Genomic DNA, 27,755 nt, shown 5'->3' with positions numbered 1-27,755 from the left:
TTCGGTTGACGTTCCTCGACGTCGGCCGCCGCGACGCTCCTAATCCGGTGCGATGCCGAGACGTTCGCCGTCAACTTGGCTGCCTCCATCCTGAGGGCCGCCGCCAGAGCTGCATTGATGGTGCGATGCTCTGCCAAGAGTAGCTGTTGCTTTATTTCCGGGTCTCGAACTCCGCTGCCGAAGGTGTAGGCCGCCTCTCCAGCGATGAAGTCATTAGGTAGGCCCCTGAGCGCCTTATGGGCCAGTTGTTCCACCGCCATCGCGAATTCTTGCAGGGACTCGCCTGACTGTTGGACCCTCGTTTTTAGTTGGGTCCTAAATGCTGCAGCAAGTTGATGGTCACCATAACGTCCCTCCAGGGCCGCCATTATCTCAGCGGCTGTCCCATCTTCTGGAACGCTGTGAAGAATCTCCGACGCCTGTCCTTGAAGCGTGGTCAGCAACTGAGTAGTCTTCTCCGCTGGGGTCCAGCCATTATGTGCTGCGGTGGCCTCAAACTGGCGACGGAATATCGCCCAAGACGTCGTACCGTCGAACTTCGGCGTCTTGACGTTGTGATGTCTGGCTGAAGGCGATGATTCCGCAGGGCCACTATATGGAGTCCTCAACTCTGTGGCCGCTTCTTGCATGGCACGTCGAACCTCCTCGGCAACTATCTGTTTTTGTTCTCTAGCCTGGCGATCCACCAACGCGAGAATGTGCTTGTTTTCTTCAGCATGTCGGTCCATCAACGTGAGTATGTGCTTGTTTTCTTCAGCTTGTCTGTCCATCACCTCACTCGTCTGCTCTTGACGACGCTCGAGATCGCGGATTTTTCCGTCGAAATGGTCTACATCCTATCTCAACTCGGCTACTGTCTCGTTTATAGTTGTAAAATTCTGGTTTAATTTATCCAGATCGGCCTTAAGTTCGTCTTTCACAATGGCGACAATTCCATCTACGTGGGCCGAAACACTTTCGATTTGTGTAGTGACGTCATCTTTCACTCCGCTTATGTCGCCTTTCACTCCGCTTATGTCACTTTTCATCTCCGTTTTCACTTCACTTATGTCGCCTTTCACTTCACTTATGTCACTTTTCAATTCCGCGATGGCTTGCAGGATCAGCTGTAGGTTCTCCATTGTCGATAATATCCCACTTCTGACACCAGTGTGAATTTTATTAGTTACAACAATGTAATTTATTCGTCACAACAATAATTCCTTTCTACAATTCACCTTAAACGCTCTCGTCAACAATTGGATCTCCACTTAACACCGTATTCGTTATAGCACTCCACCGACGACAATGACAATTTACTTGGACTATTACGCACAACAATGAACTGTTAATCTAAACTAATATTTACAAAGCACTATTTACAAATCAGAACTACCAGTTCTCAGTTCACAGTTCTTCTATCTCAGTCACTCGAGTTCACGGTATCTCGAACCACAGACCTTCAGAGACAGTTCACTGTACTCGAACTCGGGTCCCTCCAACTGCGGTCCACTGCACTCGAACTCAGGTCCCTCCAACTGCGGTCCACTACACTCGAACTTAGGTCTTCGGATGCTGACGCAGATGCGGACGCACACTCGAGTCGAACTCCGGCTGGCTTGCTTGCTCTGGCTTTCTCACTGACTGAATAACTGAAAACTCTGTCTAGTTCGCTGGCGCCTGCTCTTTTATAGCAAAATCATAGTTGCGAGAACCTTCTACAGGTGTGTAGAGAATTATCTCAATATCTCTACATCGACAGACGTCTGGAATAGTCGAGAAGGTCGTTCCACATCCACTGCGTCAAGTAGCAGCTGCGCGCGCAGACTCGTCGCGTGACGTAATACACCCTCTCTCTTCTCTCCACCGCGCGACGTCACTCAATGTTCCGTGGAGCCTGTGCGATCTGCTTTCTTGCGGGACGCTGGTCGTGAGTTCGATTCTCACGTCGCTGTCACAATATCTTCACAAACGCGTGCACACAGGAGAGAAACCTTTCAAATGTAATGTTTGTGCTCAGCGTTTCTCTCCTGCTAGTGGTTTAAAAAGCCATAAACTGATGCACACTGGCCAGAAACCTTTCAAATACAATTTTTGTGGAATGTGTTTCTCGCGATTATGTGAACTAAACCGCCACATACGCTAGCACACTGGCGAGAAGCCGTTCAAATGTGATGTTTGTCAAAATTGTTTTGCTGATAGGAGTAGCTTAATTAATCATGTACAAAGGCGATGTTTCTGGGAAATAAAATGAACGACTTTGTATCAGATAGTCCTTTGTCACATTTTGGCAAAACTTGAGATTTTAGTATCTACCTATAAAGTCCTATGCCTTTTAGCTTCTGTATTGTGGGAATAGCGTTACAATTTGACAACAGATTGCATAACAATTCCTTTTTTGTTTGACTTTTATTCCTGTGCTGGGTTGTTACTTTTTTATTTACATAATCCTATGCCACTTGGATTTAATATGGCGGGTAATGAGAAGCGATGTAGAAAGTTGTGACTCTATAAAAACGAGTTATTTGTGTGTGAAAATTATGAATCTACTGATATAGTGCAAAGAGATCAGAAGAAATTGTACCATATGAATTGGAAGACACACATACAACAAGTAATCATATGCAAGAGAACGATAATAATTAATTATTGTGGTATAGGAAAGCTGTGATGCTGAATTTGTAGCTCATATGTAAGAGAGCATTCTAAAGCAATTAATTTATTATTCATATGTTAGCATGATGTTTGTTCATATAACTGCCAAAGGCGAAACAAGAACTGAAACATAACTACATTGTGGATACACCTCGTTCGTTCACAGTATTCAGCACCGTTTTCAAGTAGCAGGACACACACACGTGCCCTCTGATCGTGACTTTACTAGAATTGGAAATTAATATTTCAGGAGAAAAATTCGCTCCGGCACCGGGGATCGAACCCGGGTACTTGGTTCTACGTACCAAGTGCTCTGACCACTGAGCTACCCCGATTTCAATCCGCAGCAACAGACCGAACCCTCCTCCTTCAATGTTTTCCATTGTGGCCTGTCTCCAAGTTAGGCATATACGTTGACGTTTTTTATGTTCAAGTTAACTGCCGTTATACAAGGGGCGCACTCAGCTAAGTGACTGTTTGGCCGGGATTTCGCAGTAAAGTGCACAGTAATCTGTACAGAAATAAGCACTGCTATCTATGAGGATATTAAAGATTTTATTAATTTGTCCCACAGAATAACATCTGTAATATTGACAATTAATGTTTGAGGAGAAAAATTCGCTCCGGCGCCGAGGATCGACCCCGGGTCCTTGATTATACGTACCAAGCGCTCTGACCACTGAGCTACGCAGAATTCAATCCGCAGCACCGGACCGAACTCTCCTCCTTCAATGTTTCCCCAGCGTATAGGTAATTAAATATGCACACTTCGCGTCGGTACCTTTGATGTAGCCGGACTGATTTCAATGACCCTCAAGCCAGCTAGAGCGTGAGATTCTGCTTTCTCCCTAGAGTTGGCGCTGACATCACACCAGCTAGCAGTCGACACAGCGGAAATATAACATGTAATTAATACATCTAGGTACATTATGTACTCAAATAAAATAAATTGGATCCATAAAATAATAGATCCGTCACTAACTGTAATGTGTAGACTCCAGAGTTCCTTTCTAATGAGAGTTGAGACGTTGAACCCAAGAATTAAAATATGTAATGATTTGATAGCACTGAAAATAGAAACACAAAACTCTTATGAGAAGTAAAATCATATACCTATATTATATTATATACAAATATTAAACGAATTCGATACTTAATTTTATAATGTATTATGTTATTTTATAATGCATTGTATCATTTTATAATATAATTTATTATAGGCTACGTTTTTTGTTAGATAGGTCTGTATAGGAATCGAACCCTATTGGGAATATGAAACAAACCGGGCTTTAAGATGTAGGAAGTCTCAAACCAACATAACTTTGGTGACATTACGAAAGCTTCACGCTAGTGTACACTCACAATCAGGGCCGCCGAGAAGGGGAGGCAAAGGGGGCAAGTGCATATGGGCCCGTGAGCAGTAAGGGCCCGTCAGATTAAGTGAGCTTGATTACTTTTTATTATCACGAATAATTATTCACAGATACATACCAGTACTATAAAATTTTGTAAGAACATTTGTTACATGACTCTGACATATTAACCAACAATAGTATAATTAATGCAAATTACCACTTCATTATGTAAATGTTTAACTTTTATACAATATAATATCGGTTTCCCACGTTAACAATCATGGACAAGACACTTGAGGGTCCCAGGATTTGCCTGAAATTTGTTCCCGTCACTTGTACGGAACACGTTCAATTGGCTTGTCCTCTTAACTACCAACCCCTGCCAGCCCACCGCAATATGCTAGTGGACTCTCCCAAACCGAAGCCCAGGATCACGTTTCCTTTTCAGTAGGGCCTACATAGTATGTTTTGTGACGGAACTTTCGTCTTTTTGATGTCGTTTTTCTAGTAAATTCTGTGTTACCAATGGACAAGTAACAGCGTAAGTCGGGAGCTGAGAAGTGCAAGGAGAGACAGAAAAATTTGAAGATATTAAGAAAGGGAATAGAAATTTGTTTGAAGTTGGTGTGAAATTGAGCGACCTTGAAAAACTAAAAAGTAGCAGACAAATTGTGTCATTGAATGTGTTGTTCGAAAACAAGAGCCTTTCCAAGAACAGTATTACAGTATTTCCAAACCTCAAGAATGGAGAATGTGTTTCCAGTCTCTGGGAACACTTTCTCCATTCTCGAGTTCTGAAAATAATACTGTAAAGGCTCTTGTTCCGTCATTTAGAAGATTATTAGGCAGGTTGGGGGTACTTTATCGAACAACACATTCAATGACACAATTTGTCTGCCACTTTTTAGTTTTCCAAGGTCACATGCTACTTGCCATGACTCACGAGTTAGGAACTGGTGTGTGTAAATTTGTTTCACTTGCACATATTAACACATCATTTTTACTATTGTTTGCTTGTTCTGATTCAATACTACTGTTATCAGAATTTTTTTCTAAACAGGCACAACCATCAGTATTCACTTCTAATCATGAACTGTCTTCATTTTTGACAACCTGAACAGACGGGCTTGAGATTGGTTTATTTTCTGCACCTTCACAAGCAACGCTCAATTTCACACCAACTTCAAACAAAATGAAGGAAATAAAAATGTGTTCAGAGTAACAATGTGTCAAGAAAGACTGAGTAACCTTGGACTCCTTAGTCTGGAGAGCGATCTTGCTAAGTCTTTAAATTTTGATGATATAATTGATGATTTTGCATCAGTGAAGTGAAGGAGAGTTGTTTGTTGATGTTGGTCAGCAAGTCAGAAACTTCAGCTGTTTAAGAATAGTGTTTTATGAAAACGAAATGAAGCAAACGACAACGAAAAGACGAAAGTTTCATCACGAAACATACTATGTAGGCCCTACTGAAAAAGAAGCGTAATATATTGTGCTAATGTGAAGTTTTGCTGAAAGTTTTCAATGTAACAAAAGTGTATATCCAGTGGCGGCTCGTGAACTTGTGGATTGGGGGAGCTGTAGTAGATTTTGGTACATACAAATTTCATTTCTTGATATCATTACTAATAAGTATAGGACAAAAATAAATGCACTACATATCGAAAAATCAAAACTTCCTGACTTAGTTGGGAGATTTCTGTGGGATCATTTGCCATAATCGCTAAAAAAAAAACTGATACCATCGATTTCAGTCTGAATTTCAAATCGGCAAACACTCAAAATGCAATCTACCAGTTCATCCTGAATTGTTTTAGAATTACCTTTAAACAGTGGCATGTTCTAAATGATTTGTGAAAGACTCGTTTAGATTACTCACGAAATACACCACAGTTCTTCGAATCGTTTTTTCATCATGTTCCCTAAGGGGAAGTTCATATTGGCCATAAAATTTGATACAATCAATATTTCTTTAAAATAATTTCACGATTTTTTCTCATTTCTTGATTATGTTTGAGAATGTTTCTTCTGTTCATTTCACTTAATTGCGCAGCAATATTAGTTTTTCCTAACATAGCCAATGAAACAACATTTTTCAGATGAGACTGCGAAGTTTCGTGCTTTTTAATTTTTAGGGGCAAATGTCCTAAATCTGTCACACCACTCCTAGTCTATGCAGTATCATCACCGAAGAGGAGGCAAGGAAATCAAAATACAGATTTTTTTTTTTTGTTCACATCCACGTAACCACAAATGCGTAGCGTAAATTTCATTGTTATACTTCCTTACATATATGCACTATTTCGGCTGGATGAAGCTTGAGTAAGATTTAAGTTGGGTAACGGACGACCCTGTAATTTCACTTCATTACATCAATCTTCTCCGCGAGGGAAAGTTGAGAAAAATAAAATTAATATTCTGTAATTCACACACTCTCATGCTTGCAAATTTGCACTGGTTAAGTTACGGTACTAAGACGTCATACCAAAGCAACACTCAGATATACTGATGGTCAAGAATGTTCTAAAACTGGAAAAGAAGTCTCTTTCGTATTTTACGTGCTATATCAAAAGGATTCTACTCGTGCAATCATTTTGAGTTAAGGCAAATCCTAAGGTTCTACTGGAGACTGGATATATACGTAACAATACGGCAAAAAAGAATATTAATTTTGTTATATTAACTCGATAAGATTTTACAACAATAAGTATGTGAAGAGAAAATACAAATGTTGTCATTAAGTTTCAAGGGAATAGAGAATCCATTTGACTTAGCATTACAATAGCGACGTGGGAGTGGAGGAAAGATCTTCCCTTACGGCCTGGCTCTGCAAGCCACTGCAGCGAAATATGGGTTTTAACAGCAGCAGTTTCCCTCTGCTTCCCTTCACCTCTCTATCCCCTGACCAAGCAAGACTCTCTATGAGCTGACCACCCTGCAGAACCCAGGACGACTTTGAATGCAGTGTCAATTCCAATACAGTCGACGCGCAAAAAGATTATGCATAAGATAATAGTACATATTCCCGGCCAGATGAAATACAGTATAAAGCAATTTACCAATAAAAGCTGTAAAAATTCTTCTACAAATTAAAACAAATATTATTATTATTTTTCTGTCAAAGCAGGGAGTGCTGCAGCTCCGCAGCACTTATGGACGAGCCTCCCCTGTGTATACCTATTTTTATATTCGTTATCTGTGTATGGGGTTATCTTTTATTCATTTTGCAAATAATTATTATGGTCAGAATAATTAGTAACTTGTCATTTTTACCTTTTTTTTCTCAACGGGGCCCGAGCACAATATTGCACAGGGGCCCATAAATCCTGTCGGCGGCCCTGCTCACAATATCCCTTGCATATAAAAATCTGTGACAGGTTAGATTAAGTTAGTCTCTTTTGTTACGCATTACATATATGAATCTGTGAAAGGTTACGTTAGAGAATTTTAACTTCTGTTATGCCTTGCATATAAAAATCTCTGCATGATTTGCAAAGCAGGGTGGTTTTTGTTTAGTGATGTTGTCAGTACTGGCTAGCGTAATGGACGATGTGGAAACGATGTTACAATATAGAAACTTTGTGCCTATTTCATTATTATTTGTTGTGCTTCAATGTATGCCTTGGTTATTGAATTAATATAAGTTTCGTGTGCTTCACATTTCGTCGTATCGTGTGTTTTATGTTTCTATGTTCCTTTCTTTCACTAGAAACTACAACGTTTGCACTTCATTACTGAACAATTTTCTTTCTTGAAATATTTCCCTATAAAATCCTTTTGGGGCGCGCTTCCGAACAGGGGCAGCGACATTTCCCCTGTGGTTAGAATCCAGTTTAGGTGTGTGTGTGTGTGTGTGTGTGTGTGTATTAATCGAAAAAATGTCATATAAACTTGCGTCCTATTCTCAATATTTTCTAGCCCCTAATTTTCTATTAATACACACATACCTAAACTGGGCTCTAACCTTAGAGGAAATGCCGCTGCCCCTGTAAGGAAGCGCGCCCCAACGCTCGTTTCTCCGGAAATCGCGTCACAGCACTGAACAGTGGACAGCAATATTGCTATTATGTTACATATACAGTAGCTGGGAAAACAAAACAAATGAATATCAAATACAATCCATCAGTCTGCACTAGTACCACAAATTACTTACAAATACAACGATTTTCACTTCCAAAATAATCACAAAGGCTTCTGTATTACTAATAGATACGTGAATATCAGAATCAGGATTGCCAACAAGAAACAACTGTGTTAATTGCACCGTCATTTCTTAGTTATCAGGGATGCTGAAATTTGTCCGTTTGTATTGGATTTTTGGTTCAAGGAATGCAGTATAATTTTCTTTTAATTCTCACCAAACTAATTCTACCATTGTTTAATTCTCGTAACATCCTCCTTCTTAGAAAGGGAAATATGCAGCATTTTAAGTACTAACACACATAAATATTACAGCAACTTCCAAGATGCGAAACAGTCCATGCGCTAGTAAACTCAAAAAAAAAAAAAAAAAAATCAAAGTAGAAAATCAGTTTAAACATTGTATGATAGTGTTGTTTAATCAACTTCCCTCAGGTTGTAATCTCATGACACAAATAAGGCATCAGTCATGAGGCAACTAAGTAAGGCGACAATGGTGTAAGGTGGCCAGTTCTTTTCCTTCGCATTTAATATTACATTTCCTCAAATTAAAACGTGTTACAAAGCAGCGGTAATAGTAAAACAGATGTAATGAAAACAGAACGACGGGTATATTCTTGTCTGAAGTTCATGTTGTGTTATATACTTACTTACAAATGGCTTTTAAGGAAGCCGCAGGTTCACTGCCGCCCTCACATAAGCCCGCCATTGATCCCTATCCTGTGCAAGATTAATCCATTCTCTATCATCACATCCCATCTCTCTCAAATTCATTTCAATATTATCCTCCCATCTACGTCTCGGCCTCCCCAAAGGTCTTTTTCCCTCCGGCCTCTGTATTATATATGTTGGAGATAAAATTTTGCAACTTACCTCGGTATGCAGTAGGACTACTTTAGGACAATTTTTTTTCCAAACTTCCATTTTCGCCGTTTTTTACCGTCGTAAAAACGATAGAAATATTTTCAACCTAAATTAACCTAATCTAAGAACATGTTATTATAAGTGATTTCCGAAAATTAAACATTTTTCTACCTTTTGTACAATGGTAAAATAAGGCGAAAATGGAAGTCTGAAAAAATTAGTCCAAATCCATAATTATCACCGAATATAATAAGCTCTGCAACTTATCAATTAGACGTGAAGTGATAAATACCAGGTCTCCCAATCTGCTTTCAAAATATCCATACTATTCCCACACGCACCACTATCAGATACGTGGCTAACGAGAAAGACAGGCTTTGGCACGAATTGGAGTTACGTGGTTATCATGGTCTATCTTGACAATCGCCTAATATAAATACATGTTCAAAGTTCTAAAAAAAACAAAGGAATTTCTATATTAAAATGATGTTAAACGTGCATTTATATATATATATATATATATATATATATATATATATATATATATATATATATATATATACACTTATTCAATGTTGCCCATGTTATGGCTTAGAATGTGACGTCGCGCCGTAGCTTGTTTTTGTCGTTAGCCACGTATCAAATAACACACTATGATTAATTAAGAACTCAGGCATTACTTGGCAGGACGTGATTAATAAAATTCGAAACTAATCAAACCTAACCTTCGTATATGCAAGATGTACAACCATGCTGTCACAACATCAGATCAAAGATTCAAATCAAGAAAACAAAAGACAGCTTCGATCGATCGATTAATCGAACTCTACCACCCAGCAACCCCTCATTGAAACCACTAATCCTTCTTTGACACCTAAAACACTTCCTCTTGCAATCTGCTTTCAAAATATCTTCACAAATGCCACACCCACAACTATCAGATAACACTTACTTACTTACTGGCTTTTAAGGAACCCGGAGGTTCATTGCCGCCCACACATGAGCCCGCCATAGGTTCCTATCCTGAGCAAAATCAATCCAGTCTCTGTCATCATATCTCACCTCCCTCAAATCCATTTTAATATTATCTTCCCATCAAAGTCTCGGCCTCCCCAAAGGTCTTTTTTCCTCCGGCCTCCCAACTAACACTCTACATGCATTTCTGGTTTCGCCCATACGTGCTACATACTCTGTCCATCTCAAACGTCTGGATTTAATGTTCCTAATTATGTCAGGTGAAGAATACAATGCGTGCAGTTCTGTGTTGTGTAACTTTCTCCATTCTCCTGTAACTTCATCCCTATTAGCCCCAAATAATTTCCTAAGCACCTTATTATCAAACACTCTTAACCCATGTTCCTCTCTCAAAGTGAGAATCCAAGTTTCACAACCATAAAGAACAACCGGTAATACAACTGTTTTATAAATTCGAACTTTCAGATTTTTTTTACAGCAGATTGGATGGTAAAAGCTTGTCAACCGAATAATAACAGGCATTTCTCATATTTATTCTGTGTTTAATTTCCTCCCGAGTATCATTTATATTTGTTACTGTTGCTCCCAGGTATTTGAATTTTTCCACCACTTCAAAGGATAAATTTACAATTTTTATATTTCCATTTCGTACAATATTATGGTCACGAGATATAATCATATACTTTGTCTTTTCAGGATTTATTTCCAAGCCTATCTCTTTACTTGCTCCAAGTTAAAGTGCCGTGTTCTCCCTAATCGTTTGTGGATTTTCTCCTAACATACGCTATTCACGCCATCCGCATAGACAAGCACCTAATATAATCCGTTCAATTCCAAATCCTCTCTGTTATCCTGGACTTTCCTAATGGCATACTCTAGAGAAAAGTTAAAAAGTAAAGGTGATAGTGCATCTCCTTGTTTTAGCCCGCCATGATTAATTAAGAACTCAAGCAATTCTTGTTTCCTCAATCTAATAAACTGTACCTCACTCATCTAAGTCATCCAGACAAAACACAGATCCTTCAATACTGCAATCGATCGATCAATTCAACTCTACCACTCTGCAACCAATCACAAATCCCCCCGCCCCCCGTTGAAACCACTAAACCTTCTTCGACAACTAAAACGCTTCCTCTTCCAATCTGTTTTCAAAATATCTTCATACTGAAACCTAGCCACCAATCATCACAACGCCCGCTGAATTCAACCGTACAGTTTTTTAAGTTGGTTATTTAACAATGCTGTATCAACGACGAGGCTATTTAGCGTCGATGAGATTGGTGATAGCGAGATGGTAATTGGCGAGATGAGGCCGAGGATTCGCCATAGATTATTTGGCACTCACCGTACGGTTGGGGAAAACCACGGAAAAAACCCAATCAGGTAATCAGCCCAAGCAGGGATCGAACCCGCGCCCGAGCGCAACTTCAAACCGGCAGGCAAGCGCGGTTAACGACTGAGCCACGCCGGTGGCTTCAACGGTATAAATCATAATAAATCACTAATTAAAAAACACACAAAAAATATTTTATGACATTTTATCAATATCTTAGATCATTTAGCGTCTGAATGAAATGAAGGTCATAATGCCAGTGAAGTGAGTCCGAAATTACCCAGTATTTGCTCATATTGCGTTGAGGGAAAACCCCGGAAAAAACCACAACCAAGTAGCGTCTGAATGAAATGAAGGTCATAATGCCAGTGACGTGAGTCCGAAATTACCCAGTATTTGCTCATATTGCGTTGAGGGAAACCCCCGGAAAAAACCACAACCAAGTAACTTGCCCCGACCGAGAATCGAATCCAGGCCACCTGGTTTTGTGGCTAGACGTGCTAACCATTACTCCACAAATGTGGACTTTTCACCTGATAAAACTACCCTATAATCAAGAGTGCTTACTTACTTCCCAGTAGTCAAAATCCATAATTACCCTTGCCTCTTCTACGAAAGAAATACAAGCGGATCTACCGTTAGTATACAGGGTGTATCAAAAATACGTGTACAAACTTCAGGCATGGGTTCCTTACACCAAAAGAAGGAAAAAGTTCATATGAACATATGTCCCATAATCCTTTGTTTCCCCGTTAGGAACTGTTCAACACATTGGTACACTCATAATGTGCCAACACACAAAACTCATAACCAATGCTCGAAATGTCCTCCTCTTGCTTCTAGACATGCATGCACTCGTCGAATAATGGACTGTCGTACCCTTTCAAATACTCCGGGATGATGTCGAATGGTTTCGCAGGCTTCCATGACACGTCGATGAAGAGTTTCTTGATCCGGGATGTCTGCTCCATAAACCAATTGTTTAAGGTGCCCCCAAAGATAAAAATCCAAAGGACTGAGGTCGGGAGAACGTGCTGGCCATTGAACTGGTCCTCCTCTGCCTATCCATCTGTCATGGTAGACACCAGTCAGTGTATCTCGAACAAGGCGACTAAAATGTGCTGGAGCCCCATCATGCATGAACCACATGTTTTGTCTTATGTTCAGAGGCACATCTTCGTGCAGTAATTCTGGAAGAGTGTTTTGGATAAAGTCCCTGTAGATAGCACCTGTAAGACGTGCTGGTAGAACGTATGGACCTACAAGACAGTCACCTACGATTCCAGCCCACACATTAATCCTAAATTGTTGCTGATGTCTAGCCTGAAATACAGCACGAGGATTACGATCTGCCCATACGTGTTCATTGTGGAAATTGGTAATTCCATCTCCCAAACGTTGCCTCATCTGTAAACAAAACTGATGAGACAAACAATGGATTGGCTATTTGTGCTAGAAACCATCGGCAAAAGTTCTCCCGTGGTGGATAATCGGCAGGCGAAAGGCCCTGCACACGTTGCATATGATACGGATACAAGAGCTGCTCGTGAAGTACCCTCCATGCTGTACTGTGTGATGTACCAGTTGCCACAGCCAATTGTCTTGTACTGATACCTGGATCGTCGTCGGCACAGTGTAAAATGTCTTCTTCGAAGTTCGGCGTACGAACAATTCTTGGTCTTCTTCGATCACCAGTCTGTGTTGCAACGGTTCCTGTCTCAGCAACGCGACAATACACAGCAACAAAGGTTTGATGATTCGGTTGTCTTCGGTCTGGAAACGCCATCTGATACAGCCGTACAGCCTCGCGTCCATTACCATTCGCGCGACCATACATAAAAATGATGTCAGCCTGCTCACGAAATGAATATCGTCCTGCCATGGTTGAACGAAACACGTTAACTCACTCCACGTTCACAATTGCAACGTTGAAGACAGACTAATGACAAATGACATATGTAAACAAGTCTCCATGGCAACACTTCGTCATCTGCAGTCCATTTCTGATACAACGAGTCACAGCCTTCTATGAATGAGTGCATAAAGAAATGAAGGTTTGAGGTTGGACCTCGAAGGCCGTTGAACGCAAACTTTTAGTAATAAATGAATAACGGGGAAACAAAGGATTATGGGACATATGTTCATATGAACTTTTTTCCTTCTTTTGGTGTAAGGAACCCATGCCTGAAGTTTGTACACGTATTTTTGATACACCCTGTATAAACCCACGAGTTAGAATAATCACCGAGAGAACTTCATTGCTTCTGCCTGGACACTCAGCAATGAAAGACAACAATGTTGCCGTGAATGTAGCGACTAAACAGCAGTGTCGCCAACGGCACGGAATTCAATGTAGCGGAAGGGAAAATAATGGCTTTGACGAGTAACGAATTTTCTGGCGCAAATTTTGACAGACTTAGCTGCTGTCATTTTTCATTGTTCAATTTTTGAAGGAGGGTAGATCAACCCAGCACATCAATTGCAGAACTAGAGGCATATGATATGTATTAATTATTATTTTAATCAGGATTGGTAACGAAGTTGTGTTAATATTTGCTTTTATTTGTATACAGATATATTGAAAGGTTCTAATTTGTTTTAATTTTGACGGTTTCCCAGCTGTTAGACTGACGGGGACACAATTGATAAGTTGGCAACGCTGCTAAACTGATTACACTGCTCCAGAGCAAGAGGCCTTGTATTATTAGTCCTCTTGCTCCAGAGATGCGCTGTCGTGTTAGCTACAATGATGAGGACATAATTTATATGTTGGAAACCCTGCTAAACTGATTCCACTACTCCAGACATGCGCTGCCGTGTAACTCGTGTTAGGTATAGTGCATGTAAGACAGACCACAGTATCGTGGACAGATATAGATAAATAGAATTAAATCTAGCACAATTTTATGTTACTGCATACGCAATACTCTTCAGAATTTATTATCCAAAGCACTTGTTTTTATCATAGATGAAATAATATGAGTATGGAAAATGAAAAAGAAAATCCAAATGTAATATATTATGCTCCTAATGGATCAAAAGGCAGCAACAAAACTTCTCCACTTTTATCTCGTTTTATCCAGTAAGTTTAGGCTGCCCGACATTTCCTAGTCTCTAGCACCTCTTCTACCCTTCATCTCCAAGTCTTCCGATGTCTGCCTCTGACGATATCCTTGTGGGGTCCATCTCTAAGCGTTCTCTTTCCTCAGGCTATATCCTATCCAAATACATTTTTTTTGCTCCTCCTGTGTTCTCTGTAAGTGTAAATTAAAGAAGCAGCCTACCTAATTTCCTAAAAAGGTAACACTGTAAAAAAGTTATAAAGTTAATCAATGAGTACCTAATTTCTCACGCCTTCTAATCTGTACATGTATTTTATGACATTAAAGAATGCTGCATGAATATTTCCTTGTATTTGGAATTGTGATTAATTGGCCTTCTCAGCAATATCACTTACTTTAGTAAACGTTCGCTATATATAACCTATATTTTTCTAAGAAGATAGACTGAGAATTTTTTTTTTGTCTTTATAATGCGGAGCAGAAGGCAAAATGTAAATATATTATTCAAACCAATTATCTTACCTCCAGATTATATAATGTCCTTGCATAGGAATAGGGATGGACGTCACCATACTTCGTAAAAGTACACGTGTTAAGCATATTGTAGTTATAGATTAAGGAAATTAAATGGGTACATTTCCCCCCAGAATGCTATCATACGTAATTTTGACGTATAATATGTCGTCAATTAATGCTCACCTAAATTTTTCACCAATCGAATCTCCTCTCCTTCTAGCTATGCCTCCATCTGTCAGTTGCTGCCTGGCAGTCGTGACAGCAGGTTGCAACTTACAGGCTTAGCCAAGTTATTATAAGATATATTTGCAAGTGTACGTCAGATTTACCTATAAATTGAATTAATAGAAAATTTTCTGACAGTGCAGTTTATTTATTTTCTTGTAAGCATATTTTATCTATCACAGTAACAAGGGATGAAAACTTACGTGATGATCCTGACAATATTATACGAATTATAGATGAAAATTCATATGATACTGTTGAAGACAATGTAGAGTTTGATGATGAAGTCTGTCTTAGTGACAAGGATCCAGAATACATACTGGAATGAAGTTACAGCTCAAGGTCAACTATTAATGGAAAATCCAATACGAAAGATGGAGATTAAACTGTAGGAAACAAGCGAATGGAGAAAGAAGGAAGAGAAGAAAAGAAAACAGAAAACTGGGAACTCACCACATATTCAGCTACCGAAGAGAGGAAAGTATACAAAATTCAACCGAAACACCTCAGTTGAAGCTGGAGAGAATTCATACACTGCAAATCCAATAATATATCTCCAGTCGAATTTTGAAGCCAAATTTCCCAGACTTTTCTTATGAGAGAAAGTTTTCCTTCCTGCCTGAGGTGCTCTCCTGTATCTTCATCATCAATTCACATGTAGCTGATTAGTTAAACACAGTAGTACGATAATGCTCAGCACAATATGTTGTATCAAACATGTTTGCGGATTGCTCAATGCATTCTAAGTAACAGTAGCAAATACAGTACCACTCAATGACGATAGCATTCTAGGCTTAACAGACATTGAGAAACTCATACGTAATTACAAAACTCAAGAAGACAAATAAGTACACAAATAATTTACTGTACCCTTATTAATTACTCTATCAGAAGTTGCACGTAATTACTATACAGTCTTTCCATACATAATGTTACAAACATATGGCGCATACAGCACGCTTTAACTTTCATTTTCGAAACAATCTTTCTAACTGCGACAAAACCTTCTTCCTAGGAACAGCTTGACAGATATCCTCTGAACCATAGAAATAAACCACTAAGTTTACAGCGGAGTATAGCAGAGATTTCCCTTTCCTCCTGTTTGGAGTACCCAATACTACTGCTTCTGTTGCTATTATCGAACTGGCAGATTCAAGTCACATACAAATCATGCACGACTCACTGTAATGAAAACTGTGAACTGAGGCACTGGTAATTCCGACTGTACTAGCTGACGACAGTGGTTCAGGATTAGGGTGATCACACGTAGCAAATGCAGCCCATTGCTTGACCTTGAGACGACAGTTTGAAGTGCACACATAAGAGCCCTTTGGCGATTTGCGTTATGTGTTTACTGTATTTAAAGTCTGAGACAAAGGCTGTAATGTTAAAATTCGAATTTCATAATTTTTATCTTTTGCATTAAAAATATTCTTCTCTATGTTGTCCAAAACATTTTCCTCGTCTTGTTATGACTCGGTATTCTCCATCCGTTAAAAAGTTTTATATCTCAATGTTCCGTTTACATTTTGCATTTCCCTCTTCGAATATTTTTGTGAACAATTTTTTTTCTTCAATGGACTACCTCTGACGCCAATATTATTTATGTTTCGTTGAAATAGATACTAAATTAATTTTTCTCCATCTCAGTAACTTCAATGTCACATTCGACACTACAGCAGGTTTGCATATCACTGTCACTACAAATGGGTTGTACAGCTTTGCTGACACACTTTTGCATAGGAGCATACACTTCAGAACGCACAGTTTCTTCCTGCAAACAGAACTTAATCTTGTGTCTTCTTTTTTCCTCTAAGAAAAACCTAACTTATGACAAATATGAACCGTGAAAGGTTTACTTCAAGGAATTTATTTTACATTTATTATTTTAAGGAGAGTTTATTGTTCAATGACTACGTACCGCATAGGTTATAAATTTTTAGTATGTATTAGTAGAAAAAAAATTGTTTCGATATGAATATTGATTCACTTTGTTCCACTCATTATACTTAGTATATTATAGTTCACATAGCCCGTTGTATTTCGTAGTCCTGTAGCACAAAACCTCATTTCACACTGTTTTATTTTTCATTGGTCATGAATGAGTACTAATAAGAAATAACAAGATAATATATAAAATGTTAAGACTTACCTACATAGTGTGAAGACAAAATTGATTTTTGATACACAATAAACCACAAACTGAAACGACAATGAATATCGATAAGCATGTCAATAATGATATGTAAAGTCGACATTACCCATTTTGACGATATTAGTACGAACTTCAAAATTTATGAGAGAATATTTAAGTAATCAAATCCCGTGATAATCTGTTCAGATAAACGTAGAATACTGAAAGTGATTCTACTGAATTTTTTAGTCAGACACGATGTATGAAGAAGATATCATGTTACGCCCTAATTGCTACAAAAAAAATACGACGAGAAAACAGTTATATGGTAACAAGAGGGTGATAAATATTCACGATCTCTGCAATTTTCTCTTTAATTGCAAATGCCCACTTTCAATGTATGTATGTTAACAATATGTCCGATCTCGTTGTCGTTTCCATTCCAGATTTATTGTAGACCAGGCCTAAAAGCTCTCGCCCGTGATAGAGTCCATGAACTTTCAGCTTACAGGATTGAGAAACATATTTCGCACACATCGCATTAGCAAATTTTTTTCGTGAGTATGTTTGGAAACATACTTAAAAGTGTTGCAAAAGAAACACATTTCACAAACAACAGATTTGAAAAACTTTCCGCCCATATTTGTTCATGTCCTTTTAGACTACTTACTTACTTACAAATGGCTTTTAAGGAACCCGAAGGTTCATTGCCGCCCTCACATAAGCCCGCCAGCGGTCCCTATCCTGTGCAAGATTAATCCAGTCTCTATCATCATACCCCACCTCCCTCAAATCCATTTTAATATTATCCTCCCATCTACGTCTCGGCCTCCCTAAAGGTCTTTTTCCCTCCGGTCTCCCAACTAACACTCTATATGCATTTCTGGATTCGCCCATACGTGCTACATGCCCTGCCCATCTCAAACGTCTGGATTTAATGTTCCTAATTATGTCAGGTGAAGAATACAATGCGTGCAGTTCTGTGTTGTGTAACTTTCTCCATTCTCCTGTAACTTCATCCCGCTTAGCCCCAAATATTTTCCTAAGCACCTTATTCTCAAACACCCTGAACCTATGTTCCTCTCTCAGAGTGAGAGTCCAAGTTTCACAACCATACAGAACAACCGGTAATATAGCTGTTTTATAAATTCTAACTTTCAGATTTTTGGACAGCAGACTGGATGATAAGAGCTTCTCAACCGAATAATAACACGCATTTCCCATATTTATTCTGCGTTTAATTTCCTCCCGAGTGTCATTTATATTTGTTACTGTTGCTCCAAGATATTTGAATTTTTCCACCTCTTCGAAGGATAAATCTCCAATTTTTATATTTCCATTTCGTACAATATTCTGGTCACGAGACATAATCATATACTTTGTCTTTTCGGGATTTACTTCCAAACCGATCGCTCTACTTGCTTCAAGTAAAATTTCCGTGTTTTCCCTAATCGTTTGTGTATTTTCTCCTAACATATTCACGTCATCCGCATAGACAAGAAGCTGATGTAACCCGTTCAATTCCAAACCCTGCCTGTTATCCTGAACTTTCCTAATGGCATATTCTAGCGCGAAGTTAAAAAGTAAAGGTGATAGAGCATCCCCCTGCTTTAGCCCGCAGTGAATTGGAAAAGCATCAGATAGCCTTTTAGACTACCCTACCGCCAAATATACCAACCACACAATTGCATTAGCAAGGCGAGTTAACAATACGTTAGAGTTCATTAATATTAAAACTACGTATATCTACTAGCGAAACGAGTTTGTAAGTAAACATATTTGGAAGTTTTCTGGTCAGTACATAGCTTCTTACAATTAGACTACTAGGATCAATCACTCAACACGAATACCGCATTTGAAAGGTTTTACACCTGTGTGCCGGCGTTCATGGATTTTTAGGTTACCTGACTGAAAGAAACACTTACCACATACATCACATTTGAAAGGTTTCTCGCCCGTGTGAATTAACTTGTCTTTTTAGGTTACTCCAATCCGAAAAACACCTGTCACAATCATCACACTTGAAAGGTTTCTCGCCTGTATGCAGGCGTTCATGACCTTTTAGGTTATGACAACTTCGAAAACACTTGCCACAAACATTGCATTTGAAAGGTTTCTCGCCTGTGTGGAAGCGTTCATGATTTCTCAAGGTACTCAAATCAGAGTAAGACTTGCCACAAAGATCACATTTGAAAGGTCTGTCGCCTGTGTGCACGCGTAAATGCGTTTTGAAGCTACATAAAAACGTGAAACACCTATCACAGTCATCACACTTGAAAATTTTTTTGCCTGTATGCAGGCGTTCATGAGCTTTTAAGTTACAAGACTTTGAAAAACACTTGCCACAAGAATTGCATTTGAAAGGTTTCTCGCCTGTGTGTCCATGTTCATGCTTTCTTAGACTACATAACTCCGAGAAACACTTACCACAAACATCACATTTGAAAAATTTCTCGTCTCTATGTCGGCGTTCATGGCTTTTAAGGCTACTTTTCGTTGGAAAACACTTACCACAAACATCGCACTTGAAAAGTATCTTGACTGCTGCATCCTTGGGTAATTGCCATTTCGATTTTGTAGAATTCGAGAAAGATATTTTAGACAATCCAAATTCCAATTGCTTATCATCTTCACGAGACCGCGGAAGTTTTCCCGAGGAACCTGAATTCTTGGGAATCTCACACAGAGTCTCGTTTTCTTCATGTGCAATATCGTCGAATTCTAACGATACAGTCCTCTCATTAGTAGCTGCAATTCTAAAGGAAATAAACTATCAGTATATAAAATAGTCGCATCAAATAGATATGTTGTTATTGAATAGCCAATTCCGAGGAAACCTATTTCATGAGGAAGTATACTACCATTAGTTAAAAAGAGGTACATCCTTGTATAATTAATTTATGAGTAATCATAGATAGATAGTGGACTTTAATAAGGACGGGTCAGCAAGTATGGCTATTTGCGCCCTTGTCTAAATTTGTTTTAAAAAAACACAAATAGTACTGTAATGAGAATGCTAAAAAGGAGTAAAAAACGAGGTACACAAATGCAGTATCAACAAGGTGATCCTTAAAATTCACAAAAGTGAGCAGTTCTCAGACCCTAAGTATTATTCAAAACGAACCAATAAAATAATAAAACAAATACCACTAGAGATAAATCGCGTAGCACATTTCAAAACAATACAATTTTATAAAATAGGCTATTCGGATGTAAAATGTCCGAAATGTCATATGTAAAATAGAAATATTAAACAAATATAAGCTCCAGATATAAAGAGTCCAGAGTTTAATAAAAAAAAAGTGTACATAAAAAAACTAAATCACCCAGTCAAATCCAATATTCAATAAAAATTTCCGAAATGCATTTACACAATTAAAGTCAGTGCAAGAGCGTCACGTAGAGTCGGCCGAATTACATATTGCCAAAGGTCACGCTCATATTTATTACAATGCATTAAAATATGCTAGACTGTAATTGCTACATGGCATATCTCACCCTCCGATTGAGGTTCGCCACATAAGAGATGGTCATGTGTCAGACGACAGTGACCAATCATCAATTGGGTGAGTAAAACTTCTTCGTGTCGTGATGCTCTTGTTGACGAATCACAAACTCGGACGATACTCTTTATACTTCGTAATTTATTTCCCACTACTGCAGACCATTCTCATTCCCATTGCCCCCATATTCTATATTCCAAATGATTTTGTATGTCTTGACACCTCTCGCCCCAATATATCAGAGTGCCATTCGTAGCACCATCTTTGGCTGCAGCATCTGCGGTCTCATTCCCTGGAATTCCAACATGGGCAGGAATCCACACTATTCCAATCTCGGAGTCAGAGCTTAGGAGTGTGTGGAATTGCTGCTGTGTTCTTACCACAAGGTGACCATCTGAATGGAAACACTGCAGAGAGTGATTTGCACTTAAAAGAGTCTGAGCAGATTAGATATATGTACCGAGGTTGTCTAATTAAAAAGAATAAAGCTCTGTAAAAAGCAGTAAGAACACTGGTATATTCGCACAATTTATATTTAAATATCTGTCCATTTGCAACGAAGGAGCAACCTACAAAATCATTTACCCGTGATCCGTCAGAAAAAACTAAAGAATAATTTGAAAAAAGTGATAAAAGCTCAATAAAACAAAGTCTATAAACAATGCTAGTGTAAAATTTTTAAAACTTCGAGTCAAAGTTACATCAATCATGGGATGTCGCAAAATCCACGGTGGAGAGGTTGTAAACTCCAGTGTGCTTATATTATTTCAATGTACCGAAGTACATATATTTCCATGCAGATATTCTGCGTCATCATACGATGAAAGAGTAATGGAACGGAGAAAAATTCTCTCCGGCACTGGGATTTTCTCCGTTCCATCACTCTTTCATCGTATGATGACGCAGAATATCTGCATGGAAATATCATATGTACTTCGGTACATTGAAATAATATATGATATGCGTAAATCACGAAGTGATTTAAGACGGCGCTTATTCCGACGGATCCCGGCCAACTAGTCACTCATAATGAGTGCACCTCAGCACATGTGTGCACTTCGGTCCTATGTTCATAGACATCTATGACATAGTGCAGAGGGCGACCACTAGAGGGAACCCAAGAGTTGGAACTCAATCAGAGACAATTCTGTCCGACACCGGGGTTGTATCTGGTGTGGCTTAGTGGATAAAGCGTCAGCGAATGGAGCTGAAAACCCAGGTTCAAATCCCGGCGCCGGAGAGAATTTTTCTCCGTTCCATTATTCTTTCATCCAGTGTGCTTACTGATGGTAGATGGATGTCCAGCTCTGAGAGCAGTTCACAATACTGTAAGGCCTGCTGGAAGAAGTCTCCATGAATTTTCACTGTATCAGCTGTAATGACACGAAAAATGGGACGAGTTGTTAGAATTTTAATACAACAAGACATTACGTCACCGATACAGTGATGGTTCTCCCGCTTCACAATACAGACACTCTATGCGACTCGTTCGGAGGGCACCTGTAGCGAGGCAAATCCGATGATGATGGACAGTATCTAACAGGCGTAATTTAGATTTATTTGCTGAACTATAAATAAAACACCCATAATCCAGCTTGGATCGGATAAGAGTACGATAAAGACATAAAACCACTATGCGATCTGCACCTCCGCAACTCCTGATAAAAGAAGTCAAATATTTAGGGACTTTTCGTTTCTTCTCAAATCACGCATATACGCCTACCACGTTAATTTATAATCAAAGATAAGGCCCAAAAATCTGGCAATGTCTGTGTATTGCAACCCCACTCCATTAGGACGCAGTTCAGGATGTAGATGAAGTCCACGATTATAGAAGTGAACGCACTGCGTATTAGAGTGGAGAATTTAAAACCATTGCGAACAGTCCATTTTCATACCACGTTGATAACGAGTGGCAACTGTCCACCAATAGATTTTTTTTTTTTTTTTTTTTTTTTACCGGCCAGAGGCCGTTTTCCAAAGTTATCTATTTTTGTTTTCTGTTTTCTGTTTGTTTACCTTTGTTTCCTTCTTTTTTTTTTTACTTATACTAATACAATCACAACACCCATGCCCGAGGTGGGACTCGAAACCACAACCCTTCGGACCAAGCGATAGGGACATGCCGTGCCCCTACCGCTTGAGCCATCCGGGCCGGCTATATATAGATGGGAGATATCGGGAGGTGTAATATAAAGCGAAGCCATCAAGGTGCAACAAAGAAGATACTCGTCCACCTACATAATGGACAATTGCACTCGATTGCAATGCAGAAAAGAATGCTTAATACATACTCCTGCAGAACGCAGTTTTCTTGGAGTTGTTCGTTAGAATGTCTCGTGCCTACTCGAACTCAGAAATATCGCTCTGCCATAAAATTTTGCAATAAACGTATGTAGACTGCCACGAAGTCCCCAACCGTGCAGTGTTTGCAGAATTCCATATTGCCATGAGGTATAATAAGCCTTTTCTGGATCAAAGAAGACCGCCACAAGATGCTCTTCTTGAGGAAAGCATCTCTAATGGCGGTCTCCAGCGAACAAGATGGTCTGCAGCGGATCTGTACTTACGAAAACTACATTGGATATTAGATAATCGGTTTTCTGATTCGAGTACCCACAACCTTATATACACAGCTGGTGAGACAAATTGGCCTATAACTGCCAGATAAGGAAGGATCATTTTTCAGTTTCTAGACTTGAATTACAATGGCGAACAGCCAAGCAGGCGGAAATACTCCCTCAGGCCAGATCTTCTTGTACACTGCCTGAAGGAAGAATTTTCCAGGTGGTGGGAGATGGCGAACCATGCAGTTATGGATATTATTAGGGTCAGGAGAGGTGTCAGGTAATGTGTATAGTGCCGCCTCCAGCTCCTCGGATGTGAACTTCAGTCTTAAGTGTTATCAGATTTAAACATTAGGTTTCATTTATCAGATTTAAACATTAGGTTTCATTTTACTGCAGCATCTTTGATTTTTAGAAATTCCGGGACATGATTCCTTAAGCTTCTTATTTGTGCAATAGTGGTAGCATATATTTCAGAAATTTCTAAGGGGCTGGTGGTCGGTATGCCATTGTTCAGAAGGCTCAGAATTACAGAACTACGTTTCCCCATTATTCGACGGACTTTGTCCCACACGATGTTAGCTGGGACGTTCTTTTTCAATGAATTGACGTAGTTTGTCCAGGATGTCTTCTTAGCATCGCACACAGTGCGACGAGATTTGGCTCGAAGACGTTTAAGCTGGACAAACTTTTCTTGGGTCGGATGGCGCTTAAATTGGCGTAAGGCATGTTTGTGGACTTAGATTGGATTTCTGCAGGCATCCGTCCCCCAGGGGACAGAGAAGCGTTTTGGTCTGCAGAACGACAGGGGGATAGACAATTCTGCTGACTTTATGAGCACATTTGAGAAATTGTCCACTACTGTGTCCACACGTTGATGTCGAATGATATGGACTCCGAAAATCCGACCCAGTCCGCCTTTTTAATAACCCAGTTTGTAAAGAGGATCTGCAGGACGTAAACCGGACATACGCTTACGGATGGGGTAGTGGTCAGTACCGTGTAGGCCGTGAATCACAGACCATTCGAAATGCGTGGACAAAACTGGGATACAAATGGATATATCTACCATGGGGCAAGTACCGTAAGGAAAAAGGAAAGGTGTATTGCTTCTCCTAATTCAGGGCAATAAGATTTAGACGGGTACATAGTTCTACTATTTTATTTCTTCTGTCATCATCGGAATTTGAGTCCTAAGATTGGTGGGATACATTGAAATCTCCCACTAAAAATAAAGAGCAGGTAGCCGTGACAGAGTATCTTCAATATCAGTCACAGTGAAAGGTGTCTCTGGGGGCATATACATACAGACTACAGACAACTGAATTCTGGAAAGAGTTATTGTTGCGGCTATGCATTGATGAGCATTGGTAATATTAATGACAGAGGAAAGGATTCATTGGTGAAGTAGGAGGACACAACCTCCGTTGGCACAAATACCGGCAAGGTGATTGTACCAGTGAACGAAGTATCCCGAGATATTCAGGGATTTTTTGGGCCGAAGGTGTGTCTCCTGAAGACATAAAATAGCAGGGTTCTTATGACAAATCGATTGTTGTAGTTCTGTATATCTACTGCGTACACCAGTCACATTCCACTATACAATATGAGTCATCTCGAAGAGCTAAATCATTGTTGTGGCTTCACAGGGGGTCGTCTCTTCTTATATTTTCGATGATTTGGTGCTTCTGACTGAGACTGCTTAGACCTCGACCATGGGTAGTCATTTGCAGATCGTCGCAAACCTGATTATGATCTTGATTGAGGATGGGATCGACAGCGTGATCTCGATCCGTCTCCCGAACAAAGAGTGTGACGTCACGGCGATCTACAAGGCCTTGAATCCTCCTCTGTCGCCACGGCAGTGATCTTTTTTGGAACGTAAGGTCTGATATCAAGCCCACACATGTCGTCTGACTCAGCAGTCTGAGTGGCGACGTCCACATATTTCTGATCTGCGCTCTCAATACACTTCCCAGGTATACTAGCAAGAGGTAGCGTTTGCATTGATGCATTAATTCCCTGTGTTGTCTTCTGCAATACTGCTGCATAGAACTTTTTCTTCGTTTCTTTTTATCTAAAATACGCTTACGCGCCTCGAAAAAACGTAATATTTTCCCGAACTTGGAGTTCTTGAATATCCCTCTCTACCATATACTTCGGGCAATTTTTAGAATTAGCCGCGTGGTACCCTAAAGCAATTCACAGAATGCTCGGCGCCGGCACATGGGGAATCCCCATTGTGAGCACAGCCACACTTTGCACGTATGATGTTGTTAGTGCAACGTTTTGGAGTATGTCCGAAACGTTGGGACCTAAAGCACTGCATTGGGTTCGGCACATACGCACGAACTGGGACACGACTGTACCCGACAAGGATGTATTCTGGTAGGACAGGCTTTTCGAAAGTCAACAAGATTGTGGTCAGCGGAACAGTTCGTCTGTCCAGCTTACGTAATAAACGGTAAGCTTTGGACACGGACTGCTCCGCCAGTTCTAGTTGGATCTCTTCATCAGAAATATCGTCCAGAGAATCCGTATGCATTACTTCCCGTGTGGTGCTCAGCGAGGAGTTCCGTTCGACCCTAGCAACTTCGCTTTCAACAGCGATTTGGAGATATAGTCTCGAAGAAGAGACTACCGTTGCGTAGTCGAGTTGCATTTTTGACCGTCCCAACGAGTCCGTCTAGTGTGCGTCTGACGTAAAATGGACTGATGCTGTTTATATTTTTATCCAATCCATCCAGTTTATACTAATAAAATTCCGAGGCGGCACTTTAACTTTCACTTCTTCAGAGTTCAGATCCAAAGCAATATTTGTCATATGACCACCAGTCGTGTCTTTTGTCAATTTTTGTTTCTTATTAACTTGTTTTAAAGGTGGGGGAGAAGCGCGTAGAGGCCATTCTGAAACTGCCCCTCCTACGTAACTGTAGGGGGGCTTAAGAAAAAGACACCTAAAGATTCTTCTTGGTCTCTGCCGGCCATGGGGATCCCCTCACAGCCCGATCCCAAGCAACCCACCTGACACAAGTTATCATTAAAACTGGGCATTACACACCTAACAGCAAGTCGTACACCAGATGCGAGACGCGATTTTATGCCCCTACCACGGGGCTCCCCACTCTACACTGGGCAATCCCAGGAACTATCCATCTTCCACAATCCGACTCGTAAAAACCTCGCCTGACCATCATAAGCCAAATAATCTGAGACCGCAAAGCTTCAGGAGATTTGTGTTGATTTCATCGCGTAACCCTTTTGTCAGCAGTAACACGTCGGATCGATTTATCCGCCACGGCAAGCAGACTCGGTCACCGGGGCATCTACATTGCCCTGGGCCCCCACTGGGCTCTACGTTAATGTACATGACTACTGGTCCGGGTTCCGTACCTAGACTTGCATATAGGGGCAGTATGAAGGGTCAACTATTGCGTCGTTTCTGGGCGCTCTGTCGAGCTACACAATTCGGAAGTCGCGCTCGAAACCGTGGGACAGGACAACGGAGAGAAGAAAGATCCCCGCTGGTGAGACGGGAGTAATAAATTTACGAAACTTAACCTAATAATCGATATAAGTAGCGAAAAGGGGAAGAAAAATCAGGCCTGATCAGGCATTCTCAGCAAATCCCGCCTTGTAGACGGACGTACCAAACCTATACAGTGGGGATGAAAAGGTGAAAATAGCTGTGATGATATAGTGGGCATTCCACATGCAATGGTGGACGGCAGAGAGAAAAAATAGAGATGAAAAAAGAAGAGAGAATGCAAAGGGCTAGATGTTGAGAATGTCAAATCTGCGGAAAGGAGTGCATGAGAGCCACCATGAAACCAAAGCAGGGGGTGGATAATGTGCACAAGATGGCTGGAGAGTATAGAACTTGTAAGGTAGCCTGCACGACTGTTCTGCAACATAAATGGCGTCAGTTGTGTGAATGCATTCTGGAAAATGAAATAAAACACCATAGACGCTTATTCCTCCTTAAACTAGGTGACCAGATGGTTCGTCCTTGCATTATCCAGACATCTACTACTGTAGAAATAAAAAAAGTCAAAGCATGTTTGTATGGAAGTGTTTGAACTCCACAGAATGAACGCTGCAGCAGCTGAAAATGGATGGAAAAGTTGACACTGTCACATGTGCCCAAGTTTTTTCGGACAGGAAATTGGCCTGAAGCTTCAGACGATAGATGACATTAAAACATGTGGATCGTATGCGCTGGCTAAGAGAAAGGCGGAAAATAGGATAGATTGGAGAATACTGGGTTTGCAAAGACAGATCTGCCCTTGAGCAGAACAGTATGAATGGAATGAACAATCTTGAGTGTTGGTTTGATGAATACAGTATATGTTTGGTTCAGTGTCTCTTATGGGCTTTCCAAGTTATTCCACTCAAGCACTTGATTAAGGTTGATCTGTACCTCACTCTATTAGCGATGTTGTCTAAG

General features: G+C 40.0%; 2 protein-coding genes across 5 annotated transcripts in view; one reads left to right on the top strand and one right to left on the bottom strand.

Moving 5' to 3' along the window:
* LOC138691302 (zinc finger protein 732-like) overlaps positions 1-7,691 on the top strand; it is a 38,990-nt gene extending 31,299 nt beyond the window's left edge. The window contains exon 6 of the mRNA XM_069813158.1: positions 3,244-7,691. Coding sequence (XP_069669259.1) covers positions 3,244-3,310 — 67 coding nt within the window. The 3' untranslated portion in view covers positions 3,311-7,691. The remainder of the gene's footprint in view (positions 1-3,243) is intronic.
* Positions 1-27,755, bottom strand: part of LOC138691301 (zinc finger protein 664-like) — a 124,925-nt gene that overhangs the window by 13,210 nt on the left and 83,960 nt on the right. For 2 of the 4 annotated variants that reach the window (XM_069813149.1, XM_069813150.1), the window contains one exon: positions 14,560-19,994. The exons of 1 other annotated variant lie outside the window; for it this stretch is intronic. In XM_069813149.1, the coding sequence (XP_069669250.1) occupies positions 19,172-19,994 (823 nt within the window). In that variant the 3' untranslated portion in view covers positions 14,560-19,171. Of the gene's footprint in view, positions 1-14,559; positions 19,995-20,650; positions 22,115-27,755 lie in introns of those variants that run through there. One more of the 4 variants, XM_069813153.1, reaches the window with a different exon arrangement.

Source organism: Periplaneta americana, chromosome 16 (assembly GCF_040183065.1).
Source record: "Periplaneta americana isolate PAMFEO1 chromosome 16, P.americana_PAMFEO1_priV1, whole genome shotgun sequence".
Taxonomy (NCBI): Eukaryota; Metazoa; Arthropoda; class Insecta; order Blattodea; family Blattidae; genus Periplaneta; species Periplaneta americana.
This window is presented reverse-complemented; position numbering and strand designations above follow the sequence as displayed.